At 43.6% G+C, this 24,197-nt stretch overlaps 1 protein-coding gene across 2 annotated transcripts in view; it reads left to right on the top strand.

Moving 5' to 3' along the window:
* The window catches only part of TEX10 (testis expressed 10), a 591,356-nt gene that overhangs the window by 39,132 nt on the left and 528,027 nt on the right, over positions 1 to 24,197 (top strand). For both annotated transcript variants that reach the window (XM_086965321.1, XM_086965322.1), the window contains exon 4: positions 6,993 to 7,105. In XM_086965321.1, coding sequence (XP_086821447.1) covers positions 6,993 to 7,105 — 113 coding nt within the window. The remainder of the gene's footprint in view (positions 1 to 6,992; positions 7,106 to 24,197) is intronic.

The raw sequence follows: 24,197 nt of genomic DNA, 5'->3' as shown, positions 1-24,197 counted from the left end.
TTCCAGCTAGGTTTGTTTTAACGTGACATGAGTTAGTGTACACTGCAGTTTATTGTCCACTCATATGCCCAATTTAAATCCAGTTGGAATTAGTATCATTCTTGCATGTACCCAAATCCTTTTTCCGAAAGTTGCTTTCTCTTTGCTACATTAACGTTGACACACATTTTGCATTTGTGACGCTTGGACTGGTTTAGCAGAAACACCGACCTTGCGGATACAACACCTCGTGAGAATACTATCATATTGCCTTGGCATTAGTTCAAGGTTTCTCACATGCATAATAAAAATTTGTTTATTATTGAATACATATGGCGACACCGCTATCTATAGAACACAAACAATGGTTGCCCCATCACAGTCTCGGCCCAAGACAAGGATGCCATTTTCTATATATATCCTTTTGTTTGCTAACCTAATCGGAGGAGACACTTCTGCTGATCTGGAGGGAGTCCCTGCATGCAGAGGCTTTCACCTAGCAGCTGAATGACCTCTCTGTGATGGGTGTCCAGTTCATTACCAAGATCGGGTCGTACACTCATACCCACCAGGTAAAGGGGTTAGATCATCTAGAAGGGGGTTTTCTTGGCAGACTATTCGTTCACCCCCTAGACACATAGGTTAGGGTTAACATCATAGGGTGCGCTCAATTGTTATAATCTTTTATATGTATGCATATATAACCTGTCTCAACAAGATGGTGAAACTCTGTTTCATTCTCTGTGTAACTTTTATCTGTTTCTGTCTAGTAATCATCCCAGCCATATATTTTTTACAAGAATCACACTGGTTCGATAAATATTGAAACCGCCCTCTTTATATTTCTCGGAGCAAAAGAAAGCAAGACTGACTTAGTCAAAGATTGAAGTCTGTCACTATGGTTCCAGAGGGAACAGAGTTGTCATGTTCAGTGGTTGACAGAACTGTTTGCTCCCTGTTTAAGTTTGGGGGGATAACAGTGGCCCTGAGAGCTAGCTGGCCCAAGGTATAACCTATCCTTCGGGGGTGCATGGAATCCGTCTGGCACCATCCTAAGTTTGTTGATTGCAAACGCACAGTTTCCTACTGATTGGTGGAAACTACACGATATGACACCCCCAATGTTGGTTGGTTTCTTAGTCTGTATAGATCAACTGAGTAGCTCAATTGTGCTTCCTCAGAGATCCCTACACACCTTTTAAACGATATATGTCCTGGTGGTAGGGAACATCCTCCACTGAGTAGGTATATCCTAGGTATTGCCTGTTGATAAATTAAAGCTTGAAAGGATACTGTTCCCACTGTGTTAGCCGAATGCTATACATTTATTTTCATAAAACATGGCACAAAACATTTCTGAAAACTGCAGACATGGAGTCACTCACAAATTACTTCATCATGGCTTCACTAGATAGCGGGATGTTACCTTCGTGTTAGAGGCACACAAAGCATTTTGGACAGAGGTATTTTTCCTCATGGTTTAAATTCCCTGCTGTGCATGATGATACGTGGTTGTTTCAGAAATATGTAGTAGGTGAAACCCCGGACTTATACACTCCTTGAGAGGGGGTAAAAATTCTGCTAACAAACCAAGAACATACCAGTTGGTTTAAAGACGTCTTTTCCCATAGTAAGCAAAACGTGAAACTGGGCCCGCTCAGCAATGAGGGGACGATATGGCCAATCCTAGCCAGATACACACTGCATCTGAGTGTTGAGCTCTGACCGCAGGCCAGTTAAAGGGATGTACATTAATCTAGTAACAGTATACATAAGTCTTTCACAATTTGTAATGCAAACATTAACACTTGCTTCATGCGCGGACTGTAGCATCACAGTTAGCTACACCAGGTATTTACCCTCAAATACTGAATTTAGAAATAGGAAAAAAAACTTGCCAACAGGGAAAAAACTTTGTTTTGGATCGCTCAGAAAAATGAATCCGCTTGAAGCAATATTCCCCTCATATGGGCCCGCAGGAAAGGCATAGGATATTAACAATTTGCCTGCTAATGGGGATGGCTCCTCCGGTAGAAGAGTGTTCCACTTCGGGTACAGTTTTTACTGCAGTATATATTAGAACGCATGGTACTCCTTCACTGGTGGTGTTATCTGAAGTGGTAAAACAGGTACACAATGTGCACTGGGCGGCACCACTGTCCCTGGACTTAAGGATGAAACAGATGGGCAGTTTTCCTGCAGTATCTGCCATAATGTTGAGTAACATTAAAGGAGAAGCAGTAGAGTTACCTATACGCCAATGACTGAGGGATTTGTCTCCTGTACAAAAGGAGTGTGGATTGCAAAAAATTATCGAAGAAACCTATTCTATGCTGGGTAGGGATAATTTGGGAGCTAGACCAGGGAAACCACAGGTAAAGAATAATTCTGAAAAGGATAACTCTAAGCAAGCACCGACTCTTCCACAAAGAAGAAATGAGACAGCAAGAAATATGAAGAAAAAACAAAATTACTGGGTTGGGTCTCATACACCGGAATCTACTGAAGAAACGTTACAACTTATGTAACCATGCCAATTTCAAAACACCTGACGGGTATCCGGATTCTGATTCATTTACCTTTCAGGATACATCCGACAGATGTTCGGAGAGAAGAGGCCTGAAAGATCGAAGATCAGAAGAGCACATGAAACAAAAAAGACACAACGCTATTCTGACTACATAATTTAAAAAGATTAACCAAAAATATGAAAACCTCAATTTAAAGAGAAGGTAGCCAGACTAAAAGTCAGGCATGCCCTGGATTTTGAGGACATTGCTTTTGAATGGGGAGTGGGCTTTGACAATGCTGAACAGCACAACAGAAGTCACAGTAGTTTGTCAGAACCTGATGGATTATCTGGTGGAAGTAGCGCTGAGTTAGTATATCACGGTGGAAACACCTGATACCAGGGAAAGTGTCCTGCATCGGTTATACGAGGTCCAACTACAGTTGGAAGGGCATGTACCCAGATTTAAAAATGTCCTCTTTTGGGAGAAACTCACTCAAGGATGTGACATTGTTATGGTGGAAAAAGATTGGCCACCTGACTTTATAGAGGATTGCCTAAAGGGGGAAACAGTAATATTACGAACCTTGTCATAGAATCAGTAAAACACTCATATGCCAAGGAGTGGACTTTAGCGCTAGATCTGACGTCATACCGCAACCATATGGGGTGGGATGACTGTTCACCTTATCATGACGTCCCCTTAAAGACAACCCACAACCCCAAAAACAGTCCCTATAAAAAAGTAAGCAAAACTACGTTAGGGAGATCCTATGACAACTTGAATATCAAGGTGTGATTGAAAGTTGCACTTCTTCAATGAAGAATCCTCTGGTTCCAGTAACCAAACCAGATCATATCATCTAGTATAGTATTTGTCGACTTTTAAACATAGCTATTCTCACATTTGCATTACAAAATGCACATGGTTATTCACTAATGAATAACCTTGTGTGAAAAAAAATACAAAACACTTTATACCTCAAATGGATTCTTCTGCCAAAATGTAGCATCTGGAAGCAGATATTTGACCACCTTCACAGCTCTAAGCTCTCAAAACAATTGTTGTTTACCCCAGGTATATAAAAATAGCCCCAAGCTGTTTTCAGTCAGAGTACAATAATTACTTGAGAATTTTGATGATCAGGCATTGTCATGTCTCAATGACATACTTAACGGATGATAACCTGATGGAGCACTTGACCAAGGTGGAGCGTGTAATATTGGTTTGCTCACATAGGCTACACATACAATTTCAAAAAATTGAAAATAGCTCAAGAAAAATGTGCATTGCTCTAACCACCAACAACGAAAAGAACCAACGGCGAAAAGATTACAGTCCATATTCGGATTATGAAATTTTGGCAAAACATGCATTCCTGATTACTCAGAACTGGTAAAACCATTTAATGACCTTATATATCCATATTTTGCGAGTACACATTAGACACAAGCACACAGGGCTATTCTACGTTCTGATATGATCGCTTCCAAACACTTACACATGTGTAAATACTAAAATCTTGATTATCCTGTCATAACCAGTACATCAGGATACACATATATTACTTTCAATGAAGTTGAGACAGTGCCGATTGCATATAAATCGCATCTCTACACAAATCCTGAAATGCTTTTGCACCGACTGAAAAGATTCTGACAGCAGTTCAGACTGCTGTAGTGAGAGATCGTGCCCTGACTCTGGGAAAACAAATTTTTGTGATGCCAGTTTCAACCTTAAAGGTGGTTACTAGAGCTAGTGTTCCAAATGTCAAAGCATTACTGTCAGGTCTTGCTCCGCAGGATCCGGATGTCGTAATAAGGGTCCACCTCCCGATGTCACCAACACCCTGAATATCATACAGGGTGTTCGAGCTATCGGGCATATACACACCCCTACTCTCATGAATTCTAGCTAGTTTTGCATATCTGTGAATGATTGATACAATCGTTATTCGGAGGCAAGCCTAAGTAGTGCATATATGTATGTATTTCCTGTAAGGTAAGAAGAATAACATATGTAATATCTAGAGTATATGTGCTTCCTAATATTACATAGAAATCAATTTGAGCTCTATAGCCTACCATAGCCTGCAGAGCAAGTCGTTGTAATTTGGATTCAGGTATTCACATACATAGATAGGTAAATGTCACAGAGGAACAAAACAATAGATAATAATAAGTGGGCAAGTTGAGAGCTAAGGCAGCTCAATGCAGTCCGCCAAACACCACTTCCCTTCAAGTAGAAAACAACTAAAATAATCCTTATAGATTCCACTGAAGCATGAGGCATCTGCCACCTCATTTCTGCTTTGTGAAAATAAGCGATTGTAAGTAAACCGGTAGCGTGTGGTTGCGTCCACCACTTCCGCTCTGGTAATCAAGTTCCACAGTGTTCAGCCTTAAAGAATATCACAGCCGGCAGTGTGTGGTTGCGACCACCACTCCTGCTCCGGTAATTAATTGGCACGATAAAGAGTACCTTAGACACCTGTGCCTGTTACATATTCCACTGTCCGGCACCCTTTGTAAATAGCCTCCGATGTTGGAAACGGCAACACGAGGCTTCGACCACCTCCGTGTTCAGCTCCGATAATTTTACAACCACTAAACTAAAAGGGAAATGGTAACACAACGTTTCGACCACCTCTGTGTTCCGCTCAGAATTCCCCAAAACATAAGAAAAAAAGGACTCCACACTCCGAAGGAAAGGCGGGTAAAGCATGGGACTCGGAAGAGACCTCCTCCGTCCCAGTCTAATCTTACCCAAGCAGGACAAGACCACTCCAGGATGCCTGAATGCCCAGCACCTCTTACATCAGCCTCTGGAGCAGCGTAGCCAAAATCCGAATCAGAACGCTGGAAACAGAATTACTAACACCGAGTGCTCGCGCAGGACCATTAAGTACTTCCTGTCGTGTAGGTTCTTGGGAATTGTAGTCTTTATCTAATTCCTAGGCAGGCGCCGCAATGCAGATCCTGACAACTACATCAAAGATGGATACAATGGGCAAACTCCCTCACTGCAACAGACTTAGATTACAGATTTGATTCTATATTACAAACACAAGAATTCCTCAAGTACAAGCAAGAATATCATCTGCCTAATGAAATAATGCCTGTAAATGCTTTGACTACATTATTTACACTGATGGCACTGCTCAACCTGACGTAGGGACAAAACAGAAATATTCAGCTGCATGCACAGTTGTGAATGGCCGTATGCACGATGGAGGATCTACAGGTCCGAGAATCGGAAGTCTTCCAATCGAATTCCTAAGTAATCAAACTCCCCAACACTTTCTAGTGCTTCCTTTCTTAAGTTGAATGTCACCCGCTGCCCTTTTAGGTCTCACCTACGCAGCGTGCATGCGCTGCATAGGAGGAGACCATTAGGAACGATTTAGTTTTTGGCCCAAAAAAGTGCCCCCATTGCATTGCTTTCAATGGCAAAGCGTGCACATTTGTTGATTCCCTTGCAGGAGGAGCTTTGAAACCATCTGTTTGTAATTAACAGATGGTTCCTGCTCGCTCCCGCATGGGAAACCGGCACAGGCCCTTTCTCTCTCCCCTCCCACTGCTGCCTCCTCCTCGTTAACAAATTGTTTTTTTTTTATCTCAGCGCGAGCCGCGTGAGCTTGTTCCCTTTCTCTTTGCACTTCTTCCCTCCTCCCTTGCACCTTCGCGCCAGCACCCACAAACACCATGTGAACGAGCTCTATGCTTCTTCCTTCCTCGGACATCGTTCTGCGAAAAACCTGAAGGTTTCTCTGCAAAGTCAAACAAAATTATCCAGGCACAGGGCTGGTGTAGCACGGCTACAGGGTGATTCTGTTGCTTAAGGTTTCGTCTACAGCCTGGCACTCACCGCTGTGCTTGCCAAGGCCGGTAGGTGCGCAGCATATTCATCAAATCACCTCATATAATCTTTCTAACCTTTGCTCTTTTCTTTTCTACTGAGATGTTGGTATTAGTTTTTGTCTACGGGTCAGAGACTGAACGGCCATTACGGGCTCTGAGGCTGTATGCTAGAGTAAGATCAACCACTTTATCTTATAAGGTTCCTCCTTACTGGTGAAATTAAATCAGGAATTTGACCCTACTGCCATTATGGTCTGCCCTTGTGATGAGCATTTCTTGCAAACCTTGGCGCGCTTTGTTTATTTTTCTGCAGATTTTCTCGCACCTACACAAAAAAGTTTTTAGTTCCATTATTTAGGAGTGCTTCAGTAACTAGATGTACCCCAGCATTTTTATACATGTGTGCACATTTTTTTACAGTTCTTAAATTTGCCCTCAGTCGAAGGAGTCTATGACTTTTTAACTGTTAGATATCTTTGTAGATTTACTGGTCACGTTTGTAGTGTGATTTGTAATTTGTCTCACTCGAATGTTGATGTCGACAATGTGCCTTTTTATGATTATTTTTGTTAATGGTTGAACAAAGCTGAATTGGATACTACTTTTGATGTGTGGTTTCTTTGATTGTTTTTTTTTTTAACAGGAGGTGTGGCTTCGGAGGAAGTACCTTAAAGACTTCAACCATTTCTTCATGAGTCATTTTCCTTATTTTTTATGTGACTCAGCAACATATTTCAAAACACCCCAAAGCAAGAGGTATTTGTATAAAACACAAACCTATGAGATGTAAAGGGCTGAAATAATTAATTGTTACTGTTTCAATTGACATTACTTAACAATCTGCCTTCATGGTGACAAAGAATAGAAGTTTAAAAGGTAAGGTGATGTTTATGATTCTGGCGCTGCTTTTATTAATAGGCTGCCCAAATGTGTGCCCTTGTTTTTGTTTTGTATAAAGGTTTGTTGAAGAACGCCCTTTTCAGACTTAACTCAAATAGACACCCTTTACGAAAAGTTTGCAAGTACTTCCTTTAAATACACTGGCTCAAGCAAGTACTTTTTAGAAATAGGATAACGTTGTTTGGCATTAAGGAATATATAGGCGTGATAGTAAAACCGTAAAGCCATTTATTCTATATGCATGGCAGCAAGGTACTGTGAATCTGAGTCCCATAATTGTGGTTTTGAGCGCTAATTAAATCAAACACTAAGGGTTCGAGGCATGTGGGCTGCTAAATTCATATCTTGTGCATAGATCGCCGCCTAGTGTTTGGTCCGGATGATTGCACCTTGTTGTCCTGGAAGAGTCTTCGAAGTATCACGAGATAGGTGGCTCCTCCCCTGGACTACAGTGCGCATGGGCATCATCTCCATCCTCAGATTGTTTTTTTCTGCCATTGGGTTCGGATGTGTTCCGTGACTCTCGTTCGGAACCTAAAGGAAAGATTTTGTTTCTTCAGACCAAAAGGCCTCTTTAAGCGTCGGTATTGTACTTCGTTCGGTGCCGAGTTAACTTATCTGGTTTCCCGGATACTTTAAGCACGTGTGCTTACCAAGCTTTTTAGGCCCGATCGAAGATTGACATCGACGATGGAAATCCAGGCCCCGTATAAACGTTGCCCAGTCTGTAACTCGAAAAACCCTCTCTCAGACGTGCACCCGGTGTGCAAGAGATGTCTGTCTCCAGACCACGACGAGGAGAGTTGCTTGGCCTGTTCGAAATTCAGGTCGGAAGAGGCGCTCGCTCTTCGACGTGAGGCGTGACTACCGGCGCGGGGAGCGTCTGATGTGGAGGATATCTTCGAGGCTGGGGACGACTAGGGCGTCCAAGAGAAGGAACCGGAGCACTTCTCCGACCCGGCCTCCTGTCAAGAATCTTACTACGGAGAAGAAGTAGACAATGAGAAAATCGAAGAAGATGAAGCCGTCGAGGTAAGAGACGATGGTATGGCCATCGGAGCCGCAGAGGGTGGCTCCAGCAATGAGCAAGACCCAAACGAAGCTTCGGGGATCGAAAGTGACACTGTCTTGTCAATGGCTCAGGTCGAAGCATCGCCGGAAGGCCTTAGCCAAGATCTTTATACTCATTCTACAGCCCCGCAACAAGGCCCGGCTAAGAATATTTCAGAGCCTTCGGTGGGTACGCCTTCGAAAACTAAACCGAAACTGACTAAAGACAAATCGAAACCGAAACTGGTCAAACCAGTATTCGTTTCGCAAAGCCTCGTCCCATCGGATACTAAGAAGGCTCAGAGTGTCATTGACCCTTCGGGGTCACAAAAGGGTGCCAACCCGAAGATCGGTACATCCAAGAGGGTGCCAAAGGCCAAACGAGACGGAGCGCCGTCATCGAAGGCTGCCCCCGGGGGCGTGGACACTGAAGACGGACTTGAGTCGCAGCCGCCCCTCAGTCCGAATGCATACAAGTTGATGCTGGTGAAGGTTCTCGAAGAAAAGAACAAGATGGCCGCGTTGGAACGTGACTCATCGAGCCGCGGCCATTTTGGGAGTCACAGCGCACCAACTGGCTTGAAGTTGGCGATGGCCGCGAAAAAAGTCAAACAGCCATCGGGGCCTCCACCTATAGTATTTGGACTGCCTCCGACCGCAAGACCCAAGACGTCTAAGCCGGCACAAGGCACCGACCCTCAGAAAATGGTGTCCAACCTTAAGGGGACAAAAGCCACTCCTGAAGGAGTCGGTTCCAATCACCCTTCTTATGAAAGCTCAAAGAAGTTGTACATTGACTCTGCAACCGGAAGACTCAGCCTTTTCAAATGGAAGATCTTGCCGGAGACGCCAATGGAATCCTATCAAATTCCACTTAAAAGGAAAAGAGACTCTGCTAACTCGCCAGTGCTTTTCGAGTCCGTAAGGCCTTATGGGCAAGCCTTTACACATTCCCCCACACGCACGGATGATGGTGGGGGGGATGACCAAAATGATGAGCAATTTAACTACCCTGATGACCCTAATCAGGATGACTCGCTGGATGTGCCCGACGATCAAGGCACGGCGGACACCCAGCGTTACCAAGCAAAGACAGCACCCACAGAGGATACTGCGGCGTTCAACGCTCTAATTGAAAGGGCAGCGTTGAACCACGATGTGGTCATGCATGCAGACCCAGTAGAGGAGGACTTTCTGTTTGATACCTTCTCTACATCGGACAGATCAGTGAAGACGCTGCCGATGCTGAAGGGTGTCCTTAAGCACGCCAATGACATTTTCAAGGACACAACCAGAGCAAGGGTGGTGAACCCACGTATTGAAAAGAAATACAGACCTGCACCTGTGGACCCTAAATATATAAGGGGTCAATTGCCATTGGACTCTTTGGTAGTCTCCAATGCCCGGAAGAGGGCGAACTCACAGACAAGTGGTGATGCTCCTCCCCCAGACAAAATCTAAAGTATTAGAAGCCTCTGGGAAGCGGGTTGCTGCGCAGGCAGCAAATATTTGGAGAATAGCCAATACACAGGCTCTACTGGCTAGATACGATAGGGCTCACTATGATACACTAGAGCAATTGTTGCAACACTTGCCTGATGAATATAAAGAGGGGGCGGGAATGTTGATTCAGGAAGGGAAACTGATATCAAGCGCTTCTATCAAGTGTGCACTAGATTCAGCAGACACTGCAGCCAGGGCCATTAACACTAGTGTAATGTTGAGGAGGCAGGCATGGTTACGAATTTCAGGATTTATGCCAGAAATACAAACGAGTTTGCTCAATCACCCCGTTAACACAGATTTCTTATTTGGGCCTGACGTTGACACAATTCTTGAAAAGATCAAGAAGGACACCCAGACTGCTAAGTCTATGGGAGCCTTGCAGTCTCAACAGTTCAGAGGAGGTTCTTTTCGTCGCTCAGGTAGCAGAGGGCCGTCAAGAGGGCAAACATCTCAGTAAACACAACACAATACAGTAAAGGTGGTGCACAGAACACCTTTAACAAAACAATAGAGGTGGATACCGTGGTAACAGCACCAAAGGCAGAGTACGTGGAAATAATAACACCAGGTCCTCAGCGAATACCAAACAGTGACGTCTTGTCACTGCCCCCAGACCATATAACACCGGTCGGGGGACGACTCCAGCAGTTCCTGCCAGTCTGGGAAGGCATTACCACAGACAGGTGGGTGAGACAACTTATCCAGTACGGGTATTGTTTAGAACTGACATCCACTCCACCCGACATACCCCCAAGACACCATCCTATGTCCGCAGAGCACATACACTTATTACAGCAGGAAGTGGCCAGCATGCTGCAAAAAGGGGCCATAGAACTGGTGCCTCTAGAGGAGCACGGATCAGGGGTGTACTCTCTCTCTATTTCTTAGTCCCCAAGAAGGACGGGTCTCTCAGACCTATTCTGGATCTGAGACCCTTGAACCTATACATCCTTTCAGAACATTTCCACATGCTGACTCTGCAGCAGGTCCTGCCATTGCTCAGTCAGGGGGATTTCCTGGCAACTCTGGATCTGAAGGATGCATATTTCCATATACCCATACATCAGGCACACAGGAAATACCTCAGGTTCACTATACAGAACAAGCATTACCAGTTGAAGGTGCTCTCCTTTGTAATGTTGGTCCCATGCATACAAGAAAGTTGAAAGGAATAAAATATAGACAGAGTCAATCTATATTAAGAGTGACATGTCCAGCCGGACAGTGGTCTTTCATAGTTTACTCGATTTACATGTAAATATATCACACAGAGTACCTTCCACAAGTCCACAAGACAGTTAATAGGGGTCCGAAATGCCGTCGACCTTTAAGTACCAAAAACAAAAACGTGATTACTATGTGTTTTAAGGTGCTTTGTGGAAATACTCTGTACATTTGCATTTATGACAGAAAAATGTGTTTTGCCTTATAAAGCCCTTCTTTGCTCTCTATATCCACTTTCTGTACCCGCTCTGTAAGTGCTGGACACAGGCTTGTGTTCCACACTGGTTGACTTGTGGAAGGTACTCTGTGTGATATAATTACATGTAAATCGAGTAAACTATGAAAGACCACTGTCCGGCTGGACATGCCACTCTTAATATAGATTGACTCTGTCTATATTTTATTCCTTTCAACTTTCTTGTATGCATGGGACCAATGTTGCTTGAAAATAAGTATGTTCCCCGAGGTCCCTGCTGACTGATTTGGGGCCCCTTGTTGTTGTAAAATTGCCCTTTGGAGTGACCACTGCTCCCAGAGAGTTCACCAAGTGCTTGGCGACAGTGGCGGCACACCTTCGGAGACAACATTCAGGTCTACCCTTACCTGGACGACTGGCTTGTGCAGGCAAAGTCGGCCCAGCAGTGCGCCAGCCACATGTCCCGCACAATTCATCTTCTGCACAGTTTGGGATTTTCTCTAAACGATCCCAAGTCGCATCTTCAACCCGCTCAAGTACAGCAGTACTTGGGAGCGATGTTGGACACTGTGACAGCTACAGCCCAGCCAAACTCAGTGCGAATCGACAGCATGCAACTGCTGATTCGCAAATTCAGACCACAACACTCACTACAGGCGCGGGTGTTTCTGCAGTTGATAGGCATGATGGCCTCCTGCATATTCATAGTCACGCACGCGAGACTGCACATGCGTCCGCTCCAAGAGTGTTTAGCACGACAGTGGAATCAGGCTCAAGGACAACTGAAAGACCTAGTGGTGGTGCGTACAACTCTCTGCATTGGTGGAATCCACAAAACCTTTGCAAGGGACGACCGTTCCAAGAGCCTCTACCACAAATAGTGCTCACGACGGACGCATCCCTCCTGGGATGGGGGGGCGCTGGGCGCATCTCCTTCATTACACGGTGCAGGGACTATGGTCGGATCAACAGAAGATGCACATCAATCTGCTGGAATTGATGGCAATCTTCATGGCAATGAAGGCTTTCAAGATACATCTGTGCAACAAGGTAGTGTTGATCCGGACGGACAACATGACGGCCATGTATTACATTCAGAAGCAGGGAGGCACTCACTCTCCACAGTTATCACACTTGGCACAGAGCATGTGGAAGTGGGCCAGAGCATGTGGAAGTGGGCCATTCAGAGGAACATTTTCCTCATGGCGTAGCACCTCCCAGGCCAGGACAACCAGATGGCGGATCTGCTCAGCAGGCAAAGCCATCAGATGCATGAGTGGGAGATTCATCCTTCGGTACTGCAACCGTACTTCCAGCAGTGGGGACAAACCGAAATAGACCTGTTCGCCACAAACGAGAACGCAAAATGCCCAAACTTCGCCGCCAGGTTTCCACACCCGCGGTCTCAGGGCAATGCGATATGGATGAACTGGTCAGGCAGATTTGCGTACGCTTTTCCGCCGGCCCCACTCATTCCTCTGGTGTCACGGAAACTGAGACAGCACTCGATGACTCTCATCCTGGTTGCTCCAACATAGGCGAGGCAAACATGGTACACCACGTTCCTAGAATTTTCCGTGGTGCCTCATCAAAGACTGCGTCTAACACCCAGTCGTCTCACTCAGAGCCATGGCGAAGTTCAGCACCCAGATCCACAACAGTTAAACCTTGCGATATGGCTCCTGAAGTCATAGAACTCGGGTATCTGAATCTGCCTCCTGATTGTATGGACATCATTAAGGAGGCAAGAAGGCCTACGACTAGAGCATGCTATGCTGCCAAATGGAAACGTTTTGTAATTTACTGTTCCAACCATGACATAAACCTGCTAGATGCATCAACACAGAACATTATTTGTTACCTGTTACATTTATACAGATGCAATCTGGCATACAGTTCCATGCGTATACATTTGGCGGCAATATCGGCTTATTTACAGAACAGGCAACACCTTTCACTGTTCAGAGTGCCAGCCATAAAGGCCTTTATGGAGGGACTCAAGAGTCATTCCACCCAGAAGACCACCTTCACCGGTCTGGAATCTTAATATAGTTTTGTCCAGACTAATGGGACCTCCTTTCGAACCTCTCCACTCTTGTGAGATACAGTTCCTAACTTGGAAGGTTGCCTTCTTAGTAGCGATCCCGTCGCTAAGACGGGTTAGCGAGCTGCAAGCCCTAACCATTCAAGAAAGTTTTATACAGGTTCACGCAAATAGGGTAGTACTACGCACTAACCCTAAATTCATGCCCAAGGTAGTTTCTCTGTTCCACATCCATCAAACTATAGAACCGCCAGTTTTCTTCCCTAATCCAGACTCGGTGGCAGAAAGATCACTGCACACATTAGATGTCAAAAGAGCTCTCCTGTACTATATAGACAGGACAAAGGATTTCAGGAAGACTAAACAACTCTTTGTTGCCTTTTCACCACAGCACAAGGGCAAACCCATTTCCAAATGGGGTATAGCCAGATGGATTGTCAAGTGTATTCAGATTTGTTATCAGAAGGCAAACGCACATTAACAGTCCCCCCCCAAGAGCGCATTCAACACGCAAGCTAGGGGCATCCATGGCTTTCCTGGGTAACATTCCATTAGAGGACATATGTAGAGCAGCCACATGGAATTACATACATACATTTACCAAACACTACGGTGTAGATGTACATTCCAAGCAGCAAGCTGCTGTAGGACAGGCTGTTGTTCTAAAGTCCCTCTTTCAGCCTGCTGCAGCTGGCTCGGGCAACCACTGCTAAGGGAGAAACTGCTATTTATTCTATGCACAATATATGAATTTAGCGGCCCACATGCCTCGAACGGAATATGCTACTTACCAGTATGCATGTGTTCTTGGCATGTAGGGCCGCTAACAATCATATCGCCCGCCCATCCTCCCCGGTGTCTGTCGCAGCTGTAGCAGTCGGAATTATTTGCAAGCATGGTCATCAAGTATTGTATTGGACTCCATCTCTGCCACAATGGCGAAAAACAATCTGAGGATGGAGATGATGGCCATGCGCACTGTAGTCCAGGGGAGGAGCCACCTATCTTGTGATACTTCGAAGACTCTTCCAGGACAACAAGGTGCAATCATCTGGACCCAACACTAGGCGGTGATCTATGCACAAGATATGAATGTTAGCGGCCCTACATGCCAAGAACAGATGCATACTGGTAAGTAGCATATTCCGTACACATTAGAGCAGCCTATTAATAAAAGCAGTGCCAGAATCCTAAAACATTACCTTACCTTTTAAACTTCTATTCTTTGTCACCAAATCCCACTCTCAAGGTCTCAGAAGTAATTCCCGTCCCTTGGTCAGACCATAGAGCCACAATGTTCACCATAAGTGCAGATCAGCACCATCCAACACTCACAAACGCACCCGTCTTAGTCACCCACCAAGACTGGGCCAATATGAACATTCCTACTCTACAAGCACTATTACTTAGAAGTAAACCAGACTTCTTGACAGATACCAACTCAGCTGTTCATAAGCTATCCGCTTGGATCAAAACAGCGGTAGATATTGCAGCCCCTACAAAGCGTTTTATCTCCAGGAGCAAAAATCCTTCTGAACCTTGGTTCACGGACAAACGGAGCACAAAAGCAGGCGTGCAGAAGGTTGGAAAGAAAGTGGAGAGTAAACTATGATCAAGAAAATTGAGTACTTACAAACATTGGCCGTGTACAAGAAATTGGTTATAGAGAAAAAAAAGTAATTATTTTACAACAAAAATCCTTGAGGCTAAGAACTCCTGCAAGGAGCTCTTCTCTACAGTAAAAAAAAAGTAGCTAATCTACCAGTTAGATCCTGGATGGCTAGTAGCGCTTAATTCTGCACCACACTGGGATAGTTTTTCATAGATAAAGTTGAGACGGTGTATAAATCCTTTAAGGATAGCGCTTATTCCACCTCTAAGTTCACCAAGCCAGGTTCTGACACCTCTACCCCCAACACAGGTTTATTTTTTTCTCCCCCCATCAGTAGAACAGATCATTCAGGTGGTAAAAACAACTAAGTCAGGAGCCCCGACAGACCCCTGTCCCCCTAAAGTACCGGTACTGCATTTGTTTCCAGAAATGCTAAGTGAACAATTAAGTCTAGTGCTTAATGAGATAATTCAGTCGGGCCTCTTCCCAGATGCTTGGAAAACCGCTTCAGTCTTACCTCTTCTAAAAAAAAAAAAACCTTGACCCTAAGGAGCCCAGTAGCTACCGCCTGATCTCCTGGATTCCATTTCCATCGAAAGTATCTGAGAAACTATTCAATACACAGCTCACAGCATTTATTTCCCCTAGGAGCCTCCTGGACCACTCGCAATAAGGGTTCAGGGAGGCTCACGGAACAGATGCGGCGATGGTCATGGCGCCAGAGGAACTTAGGATAATATTAGATGCAGGGGGGGAAGGTCGCTCTGATTTTGTTAGATTTATTGGCGGCCTTCGACACAGTGAACCACAAAATACTAGCTAGCTGATTAGCAGAGCTGGGGATCCAATTTATCGCCCTCACTCTATTGTCATCTTAACAAGCGGATAGAACTTTCTCTGTCGAACTGGGAGCCCCTGCTTCCAAGTCTTACAAACTGCCTTGTGGGGTGCCTCAAGGCTCTTCTTTGAGCCCCACACTTTTCAATGTATATGTGGCTCCTCTGGCCTCAATCATTAGGCAGTTTGGGTTCTCGGCTGTCTCTTATGCAGACGACACCCAGGTGGTGGTATCAGTCTCAAGCAACGTGGAGGAGACAGCTAACCATTTTAATTGTTGCATGAGGCAGGTAAACCAATGGATGCAGTCCAACTGCTTGAAATTGAACGGCGAAAAACCCGAAGTCATGCTGTTTGGATCTGATTCATCCCTTTGGTCACCTAGATAGTGGCCTGCCAGTTTGGGCGACTGCCCAATCCCAGTGCCTAAGGTCACAAACCTAGGATTCCCCTCTGATGAAAAACTGCCATTGAATAGTCCGATTAACAAGCTATCTTCTACCATCTGCCGCATTTTAAAAATGATCAGGAAAATCCGCCCATTTATCCCCCCGATGCACTCTGTTAGAGGGAAGTTAAGATCAGAAACCTTCTTCCATTCATGAAAAAGAGCAGCACATTGCTTATGTCTTTTAGAAGGGTGCTAAAAACCGGGCTCTTTGCCAACTGATTCAGCTTATATCCCATGCCAGCATCACTCTGTCCTACCGACTCAAGCGCCAAGAGGCAACTTTATATTCGTGCTCTTTACGAATATACCTATCAAATCAAAATCAAATCATTACCTGTTATGAAATACAGGTAGCTGTGGTTTTCCAATTAGTGTCCAATGTTTCCTAAAAGCATCTGGTCTTCTTTCCAAAAGTAATTGGGGCAAATATAACAAAAGACTTTTCAATAAGTTTGAATCTTGTTTTGGAAATATTTTAATGGTGCATGATGCTCAAGCTTTTATGTACTCGCTGAACTTTATTGGATGACGATTCTTACGTTTTTGTGCATCCCACATTGCTACAGTTTTCTTTAAGTTCAGTGCCTTCAATGAGACTAAACACTGTCTGAATAGTAACTACTTGGGGGCGGGGGGGGGGGGCTAATGAGCAATCTCAAAACACATGCTTGTCATAACTCATCAGCAGATACTTTGAAAAAATTGCAGCAACGTCTAAAATGCTTGGATAATATTCAGTTTAAGCGGACTTCTCAAATTCAATTATCACCAATAACCTGTTCGATTTGAAATAAACTCAGTCTTTTTACCAAAATCTTACAAAACAAATATAACCCTAATGATTTGTTTCAAAAGGAAGAATTTATGGTGACCATTTATTTTGAAAATTATTGAAATTCTATATGTACGTATTCTTAAAACATAACTTTAAATAGATACTTTAATAGTAATAAAGAATTCTCATCCAGGGGATATTCATCAATATGTAAACAAAGAAGAGTACGCTGTTCCCTAAAGTGACAAAAGTGGAAGAACCAAGCAATTGGTGAAGGCCCCAATCGAAGGATGATAGGGAGGGGAATCCTCCCTTTCAGAACTAAAACCCTCACACTCCCAGCAAGCTACGTGTCGTGCTTCATCATCTGGCTTTTGCTCCTCGTCAGACTGGCGGTGCAATATCGGACGGGCATCCATAAAGGGGCTCTTTACTGGAGATCTTTTGTTCCTGCCAGTTGGTGCATGTGGGTGTGAGGGCCTTAGGAGAAGTGTAGACGTAGGGTGATGAGTAGTGATTAAAAAAGGTTAGATAATCCACTATGTATTTTTAATGATGTGGTCAGCCACCTTATCAAAAAAGGTGAGGAGAGAATACATACTGGTACAATGATCCAGAGAAGTATGCTCTACCTATTGGTCGACATGTTTCATGCTCTTTTTGCAATTCATCAGGACCTAAGGGGATAACTGTGCTACACGCTGTGGGTTGGGCGAATACTACCTTCCACAGGAAACTTGGGAGCAGGCCATGAGGTCCTGCCGCATCTTAGTGGGACCCTACTAATGCAAAGTAGTGGCATTAACGGTCTTCTCCCGTGCTTGGCACGTCGTATGTAGGTACCCTGTCCGCTGAACGGACAAAACCCGGAGACCTACCCGCACGCAGCCAGGAGGCAGAGAAGCCGGAGACGTTAAAATATATCCCTCCTTGTCTCTCTTTGTTGGTTTGATACTCATCAATAGTCATAATCCCCACCCATGTGCGGGATCCCGGAGCATATAGAAAAAAAAGAAGAAAAACAATTATATATATATACACACGCTCCAACCTTCTTTTACAACGGCAAAAGAATGGACGGCACTCCACAACTCTTAGTTCAAGACTCTTACAATTTATTCACAATTCAAATCAAACAGGACGCGTTTCGGCATCACGCCTTCGTCTGCTGTGACTGGCGCCAAATTCATTGGCAATTTAAATAAGGTTGTGTATTGACGTCAATCTCCTGTTAATTAGACACAGAAGAGAGACTAAAACATTGTTCTATAGAGCGGCCATCTTGTAGTAGGTTAAATTAATACATGAGGTATATGGCCTGATTTAACATGCAGACATTATTAAGCCCTGAATGGGCCATCAAATAATACAAAAAAGAATTCATTGAATCATTGATCATCGATTTGCATTCATTGACAGTAACAAGGAAAGTGATAGATTCCACACTTAAAATCATTCTTGCAGACTGTAATAAAAAATAAAAATTACTTTACAGAAGAGGGCAAGTATATAAATACATTAATGCAGGCCTGCCTCTCAACTAGCCCAGATGACTGGCTAATTCTTCACCTGTGTTCAGTCCTAATGGAGACTTGGTACGGAGATCTATGATAAACCTCGACTCAAGTTTCCTCATTTGCAACTCTGTTCCCTCCTCTATCTTTGGGAGGTATTTGGTCCAGACAATGGAATTTCAGAGGTTGTGATCACTATTATGTTTCAAGGCAAAGTGTCTTGCTACAGGGTAGTTTGGGTCATGATGTTCGATTGCTCTAGCATGTTCTAGAATTTGCTTTTTTACTGGGTGGATTGAGCTCCCAACATAGTATAGTTTGCACAGGCATTCTAAACGGTACACACAGTATGGGCTTGTACAAGTGAGAAATTTGTTAATTTTCCTCACTATCCCTGTGTCTGGAATTTCATATGAGGTGACTTTGCAGCTCGATTGGCAGGCTTTACAGTGTTGACATGGGAAAAACCCAGTCAGGTTTCCCAGTCGTGGTGATCTCGGAATGGTATCAAAGTGACTGTGTATCAAGGTGTCTTTTAAAGACCTATTCCTCCTGTAGGTGATTTTAGGATGCAATGATAATTGCTTTCCAATCACTGTATCTGTTTTTAGAATATTCCAATGGCGACTCATGATACTATGAATCAAGGGGGAATCATTAGAAAAAGTTGTGATGAAGCGAGGAGTTGTATCTACACTGACTTCTTTCTCCTTTAAATGTTTGAATAGGCTTGCTCTAGAGATTGAATAAACCTTGTCATATGCCTTTTTAGTGTCATCAGAATATCCCCTCAATTTGAACCTCCCTATTGATTCTTGCACTGCTTGCTCAAAATCCTCAGTGAGTGTGCAGTTTTTTAAGCCGCAGTAGTTCCCCAAAAGGTATACTATTCTTTAAGGGTTTGGGGTGGTAACTACTTGCTTCTAAGGTGGAATACCCGGCGGTGACTTTCCGGAAAAGGGAAGTGCAGATTTTAATATGTCTGTCTCTGTCTGTCTCTGTCTGTCTCTGTCTGTCTCTGTCTGTCTCTGTCTGTCTCTGTCTGTCTCTGTCTGTCTCTGTCTGTCTCTGTCTGTCTCTGTCTGTCTCTGTCTGTCTCTGTCTGTCTTTGTCTGTCTCTGTCTGTCTCTCTGTCTGTCTCTGTCTGTCTCTCTGTCTGTCTCTGTCTCTCTGTCTGTCTCTGTCTCTCTGTCTGTCTCTGTCTCTCTGTCTGTCTGTCTCTGTCTCTCTGTCTCTCTCTGTCTCTCTGTCTCTCTGTCTGTCTCTCTGTCTCTCTGTCTCTCTATAGACTTCTGGATACCAGATAAGGAGGGTCGCACTCACCAAAGGTACTCGTTTTCGTAAAGTTGCCTTTTTATTCCATTTTCATTTCATTTGAACACTCCAAGGCAAACAAAGCCGACGCGTTTCGCAGCAGCCGCTGCTTGATCACGGCATCTAACCACACACATTTTTTTCGTGATTTAAACATGTTTGAAAAATGGACCATTACATCATTTCCTGTTGTGTCTTTAACCTGCCCCTTGGGCTTATGGGACATGTAGTATTTTGCAATATTGGTCGTGTTGATTATCCTAATACACAAAACTATCGGAGGGATTTTATCAGTGATCGGCAACATTGTTATCTGACACATTCATTAATTTTCCCCGTTTGTTAGTAGTACAATATAGTATACAGTGCATATTTACCAATTCATCACTAAATGTAATGTGATGTCATTTAGAAGATTGTTTACTTTTTACATTTGTAGTATTTGGACAGTTTTTCACTGTAAATGCACGTATAATTCTTCAGACTGATTTAAACCAAACGGGGTCATTGTACTGAATTTTAAAATATTTCGTGATTCCTTTTGACGGAGTAATTTCTCCAAATTTCCTCCTCGTTTGTTCTCAAATACTTGGTCAATGCCATAAACTTTTAGCAATTTCCAGTCCCCATTATGAGTTGTTTCCATGTGTCTGGCTATGGCATTATTTGTGGTTGCACGCGTGTGTTCTAGGATTCTTTTTTTCAATTCGCACGTTGTGCTCCCTATATATTTTAGTTTACAGGGACATTCAACCACGTACACCACATATCTACTTTTGCAGGTGATTAGTTTTTGAATTTTCCACATCTTATTATTCTTCATTTGGATTTCAGATGTTGGTTTGGCTATTTGACAGACCTATAACTTTAGCATTTAACAAAGCCTTTGGTTTTGAGCCAATCTGTGCTTTTGTTTTGGATGTCAAGATGACTCTGCACTAGATGATCCTTCAGATTTTTTTGCTCTGCGATAGGCCACTACTGGGTGATCCCCCACCATTTTCCCAATGCTGCAATCCAATTTTAGGATCTTCCAGTTTTTTTTTAGGATTGAGTTTATTATTTTGGAATTTTGAGTGAAGTCTGTGATGAATCTTATTTCTGGTGGGATTGTTGTCTCCTTTGTTTTGGTTGTTAGGCATTCAATCCTTGTTTTTTCATTTGCTTTTTTCCAACAATTTCCCACTGTTCCGGCACTGTATTTTCGATTTTGGAATCTTTTCATTGAGTTTTTACTGTGCTTCAGCCATTCATTATCCTCACTGCAAATTCTGCGTATTCGGAGAAATTCCCTGTATGGGATGCTTTCAATTAGTGATTTTTGGTGGAAGGTGTCAGCTTGTAGGGTGGCATTTGTGGCAGTTGCTTTGCAATGAAGAGTGGTTTCGATTTTATTGTTTTCTTATATATATTCTCAAATCCAGGAAGATAGCTTCACTTTTGTCCATTTGGTAAGTGAATTTGAGACTTTCCATACTCTTATTCCGTATATCAAAGTATTCCTGGAATTCAATTGGTGTTCCTTTCCATATGATTAATAAATCAACATTGAATCATGACCATTGAACAATTTTTGCCACATATTTGTTGTTTGAGATATTCCATGCCACCTCTTTTCCCACCATCCCATGGTGAGGCAGGCGTAGGTTGGATTACAGGAAAAGCCCATGGCCGTTCCATTGCACTGTTTGTAGATTTCATCTCCAAAAAGGAAAATATTACCAGTGAGACATATTTCCAACATTTCAATCAGCATTCGATTGTGGTTGCTTAAATGTATGTCCCTTTCTTGTAGAAAGTATTTACACGCATTTATTCCCAAGTCATTAGCTATGGTGGTGTACAATGAGATTACATCCATTGTAATCAAGTAGTATGAGTCATCCCAGGTGATTAGATCGATTTTTTCTAAGGATATCACTAGTGTCTTTGATGTAAGACTCTAAATTTTCCACAAAGGGTTGCAGAAAGTGGTCTATATAATTCGCCATAGGTTCCAGCAAAAGTCCATTAGCCGAGACTATCGGTCTTCCGGGGGGATGCACAGCATCTTTGTGCACCTTTGGGAGGAAGTATATGGTGGCCATCACTGGATGGTCCACCACCAAATATTTTCTTTCATCTTCGTCAATTAGTTTTTGAGCTGTCCAATTGTTGATGCATTGATCAATTTCTCGTTTCATTTTATTTGTTGGATTTGTTTGTAACCTTTCTTAATAGGTTGTCTAGGATGACGATATTTCCGCCCTTGTCGGCTACCTTTATCACTATTTCGTGGTCACTAGAAAGGTTTTAAAGAGCCTCTTTTTCCTCATTTGTTAAATTGTCTTTATAGCCTCTTTTTTCATTTTGTACAGATCATGTATGACCGCTTCTTGAAAAAGGTCTATTTTATTCCCCGGTTGTAGTTGGGGATAAAATCTTGATTGTGAAAAGATGGCCTGGTATGTGATGCTCACTAATTCTAGTGATCACCTTGTACCATGCCAAGCAACCCTTATGATGATTGGTTGTAAGTCAACCTTATAGAGCAGCTATCCTAGTAGCGTGGACAAAGCAGTCTTAGGCTAAACTCTGTAAAGGCATGTGAAGCAAGCTGTTTTAATACAAAAGGAAAGGAGGTAGAGGGAAGAAAGGGCATAGGCTCACCCTCCAAAAAATACCTTAGTCACAAAGAACGATCTCTAGGGAACAGAAACAGAGAGCCTAGCTGCTAACTATAGTCCTATTCACAACATTAATTGGGGTTGGAATAGTGGATATAGTAATAGTAAAAGAGTATTGCTCTTTTTCTTGTTGTCCCCTCACTCACCAGGGTTGCCCCACGGTGACATGTTTCATCATAGGGGCCATCCCAGTCCGCTGCGGACCGGGGCGTGCTGCGACTTGCGAATTACGTAGGAGCACTTATAATTTGACTATGTGTGGTGCTAGTGTAGTGATGTAGTGGGATATGTGAAAATGGTTAAAAATACCTGCCTAGTAAGCTCTAAATTATTTATTCTTGCTTCCAGGTGGTAACGTTAAAAAACGGGGTGGAACTATTAGGATACCCAAAAGCAATGTATTTAGGTGTACCTATCAACTCCTGTCAACATGTTTCGTGCATCCCCCAAGCACTTCCTCAGGACTACACAGGGACCAGCCCTGTGTTCGCCACTCCTAAGAGACGCTACAATGAGTTAAATAATGAAAAATTCTGCAATCAAAATTAATGCATGCATATAGTACCTACGTAACCAATTGAATCACGTGGTTCCTGTAAGACAAAAAACAACTTGATAGTCAAGGGGTACGACCCCCAGTTTGTGCACACATAAAGCACATATATAGGACAAAATGAGAAGAACATAAGATTATATTCCCCGTGGTCCTAAACAAAACGTTTTCCTGCATAAAAACGTGGTTGGCACCCTGCAGTGCAAGACAGACACTCATTTCACTTGCACACTCATACATTTTTACATACATGTGGTAGGGCCTAGCTGCGCCCCATGGACTCGGAGGGGTTCAGTATCCCAGCAATCTAAAATAATGGAAGCAAAAGACGGATATTTTATCTGCTTGTCTCGTTGTTTTGTCACGGGCTCTGTGATCGACAAAAAAGCGGGGTTGTAAAAGGCACTCCGTCTGCCACATCCGCATATATCTGCACTTACTTGCTAACAGGATACCTCCCTCGTTTCGCACCTAGTCGCGCCTCTCCGGTCCGAATGTTGTTTGACCGGGGGCGCTGAGTTATTTTTAACTCCCTGGTTGCCTCGTACTTCCGCATTAATCTCGGGCCGGAACTAGAGCGCGCTGAGGACAGCGCAGTCGGTATTGACGGCCATATTAGGTGCAATTAATTACATTTTAATAGCGATTGTTCCCGAAGGGGTTGACCATTACCGTTTTTACATAATTTATAGCAAACAGAAGCTATTCGAGGCTGTTGCATGCCTGATGCCTGGGTATTGTCCCAGAAAGGGAATTTCCTCTATTTCTCATCCTACTCCTGAGTAGGATGAGAAATAGAGGGCATTTTTGGCCATCTTTCCGGGGACCACCACCTCAATACTTCTATGGCCCTCCACCATTTCACCACCCGTATCCACAACAACCATTCCCTTTCTGGGACAATACCCAGGCATCAGGCATGCAACGGCAGCCTTTTTGCTGCTCTTTTGTCGTTCACGGAGCCCGTGACAAACAACAACGAGACAAGCAGATAAAATATCCGTCTTTTGCTTCCATTATTTTAGATTGCTGGGATACTGAACCCCTCCGAGTCCATGGGGCGCAGCTAGGCCCTACCACATGTATGTAAAAATGTATGAGTGTGCAAGTGAAATGAGTGTCTGTCTTGCACTGCTAGGTGCCAACCACGTTTTTATGCAGGAAAACGTTTTGTTTAGGACCACGGGGAATATAATCTTATGTTCT

This window comes from Lissotriton vulgaris, chromosome 4_1, assembly GCF_964263255.1.
Source record: "Lissotriton vulgaris chromosome 4_1, aLisVul1.2, whole genome shotgun sequence".
Taxonomy (NCBI): Eukaryota; Metazoa; Chordata; class Amphibia; order Caudata; family Salamandridae; genus Lissotriton; species Lissotriton vulgaris.
This window is presented reverse-complemented; position numbering and strand designations above follow the sequence as displayed.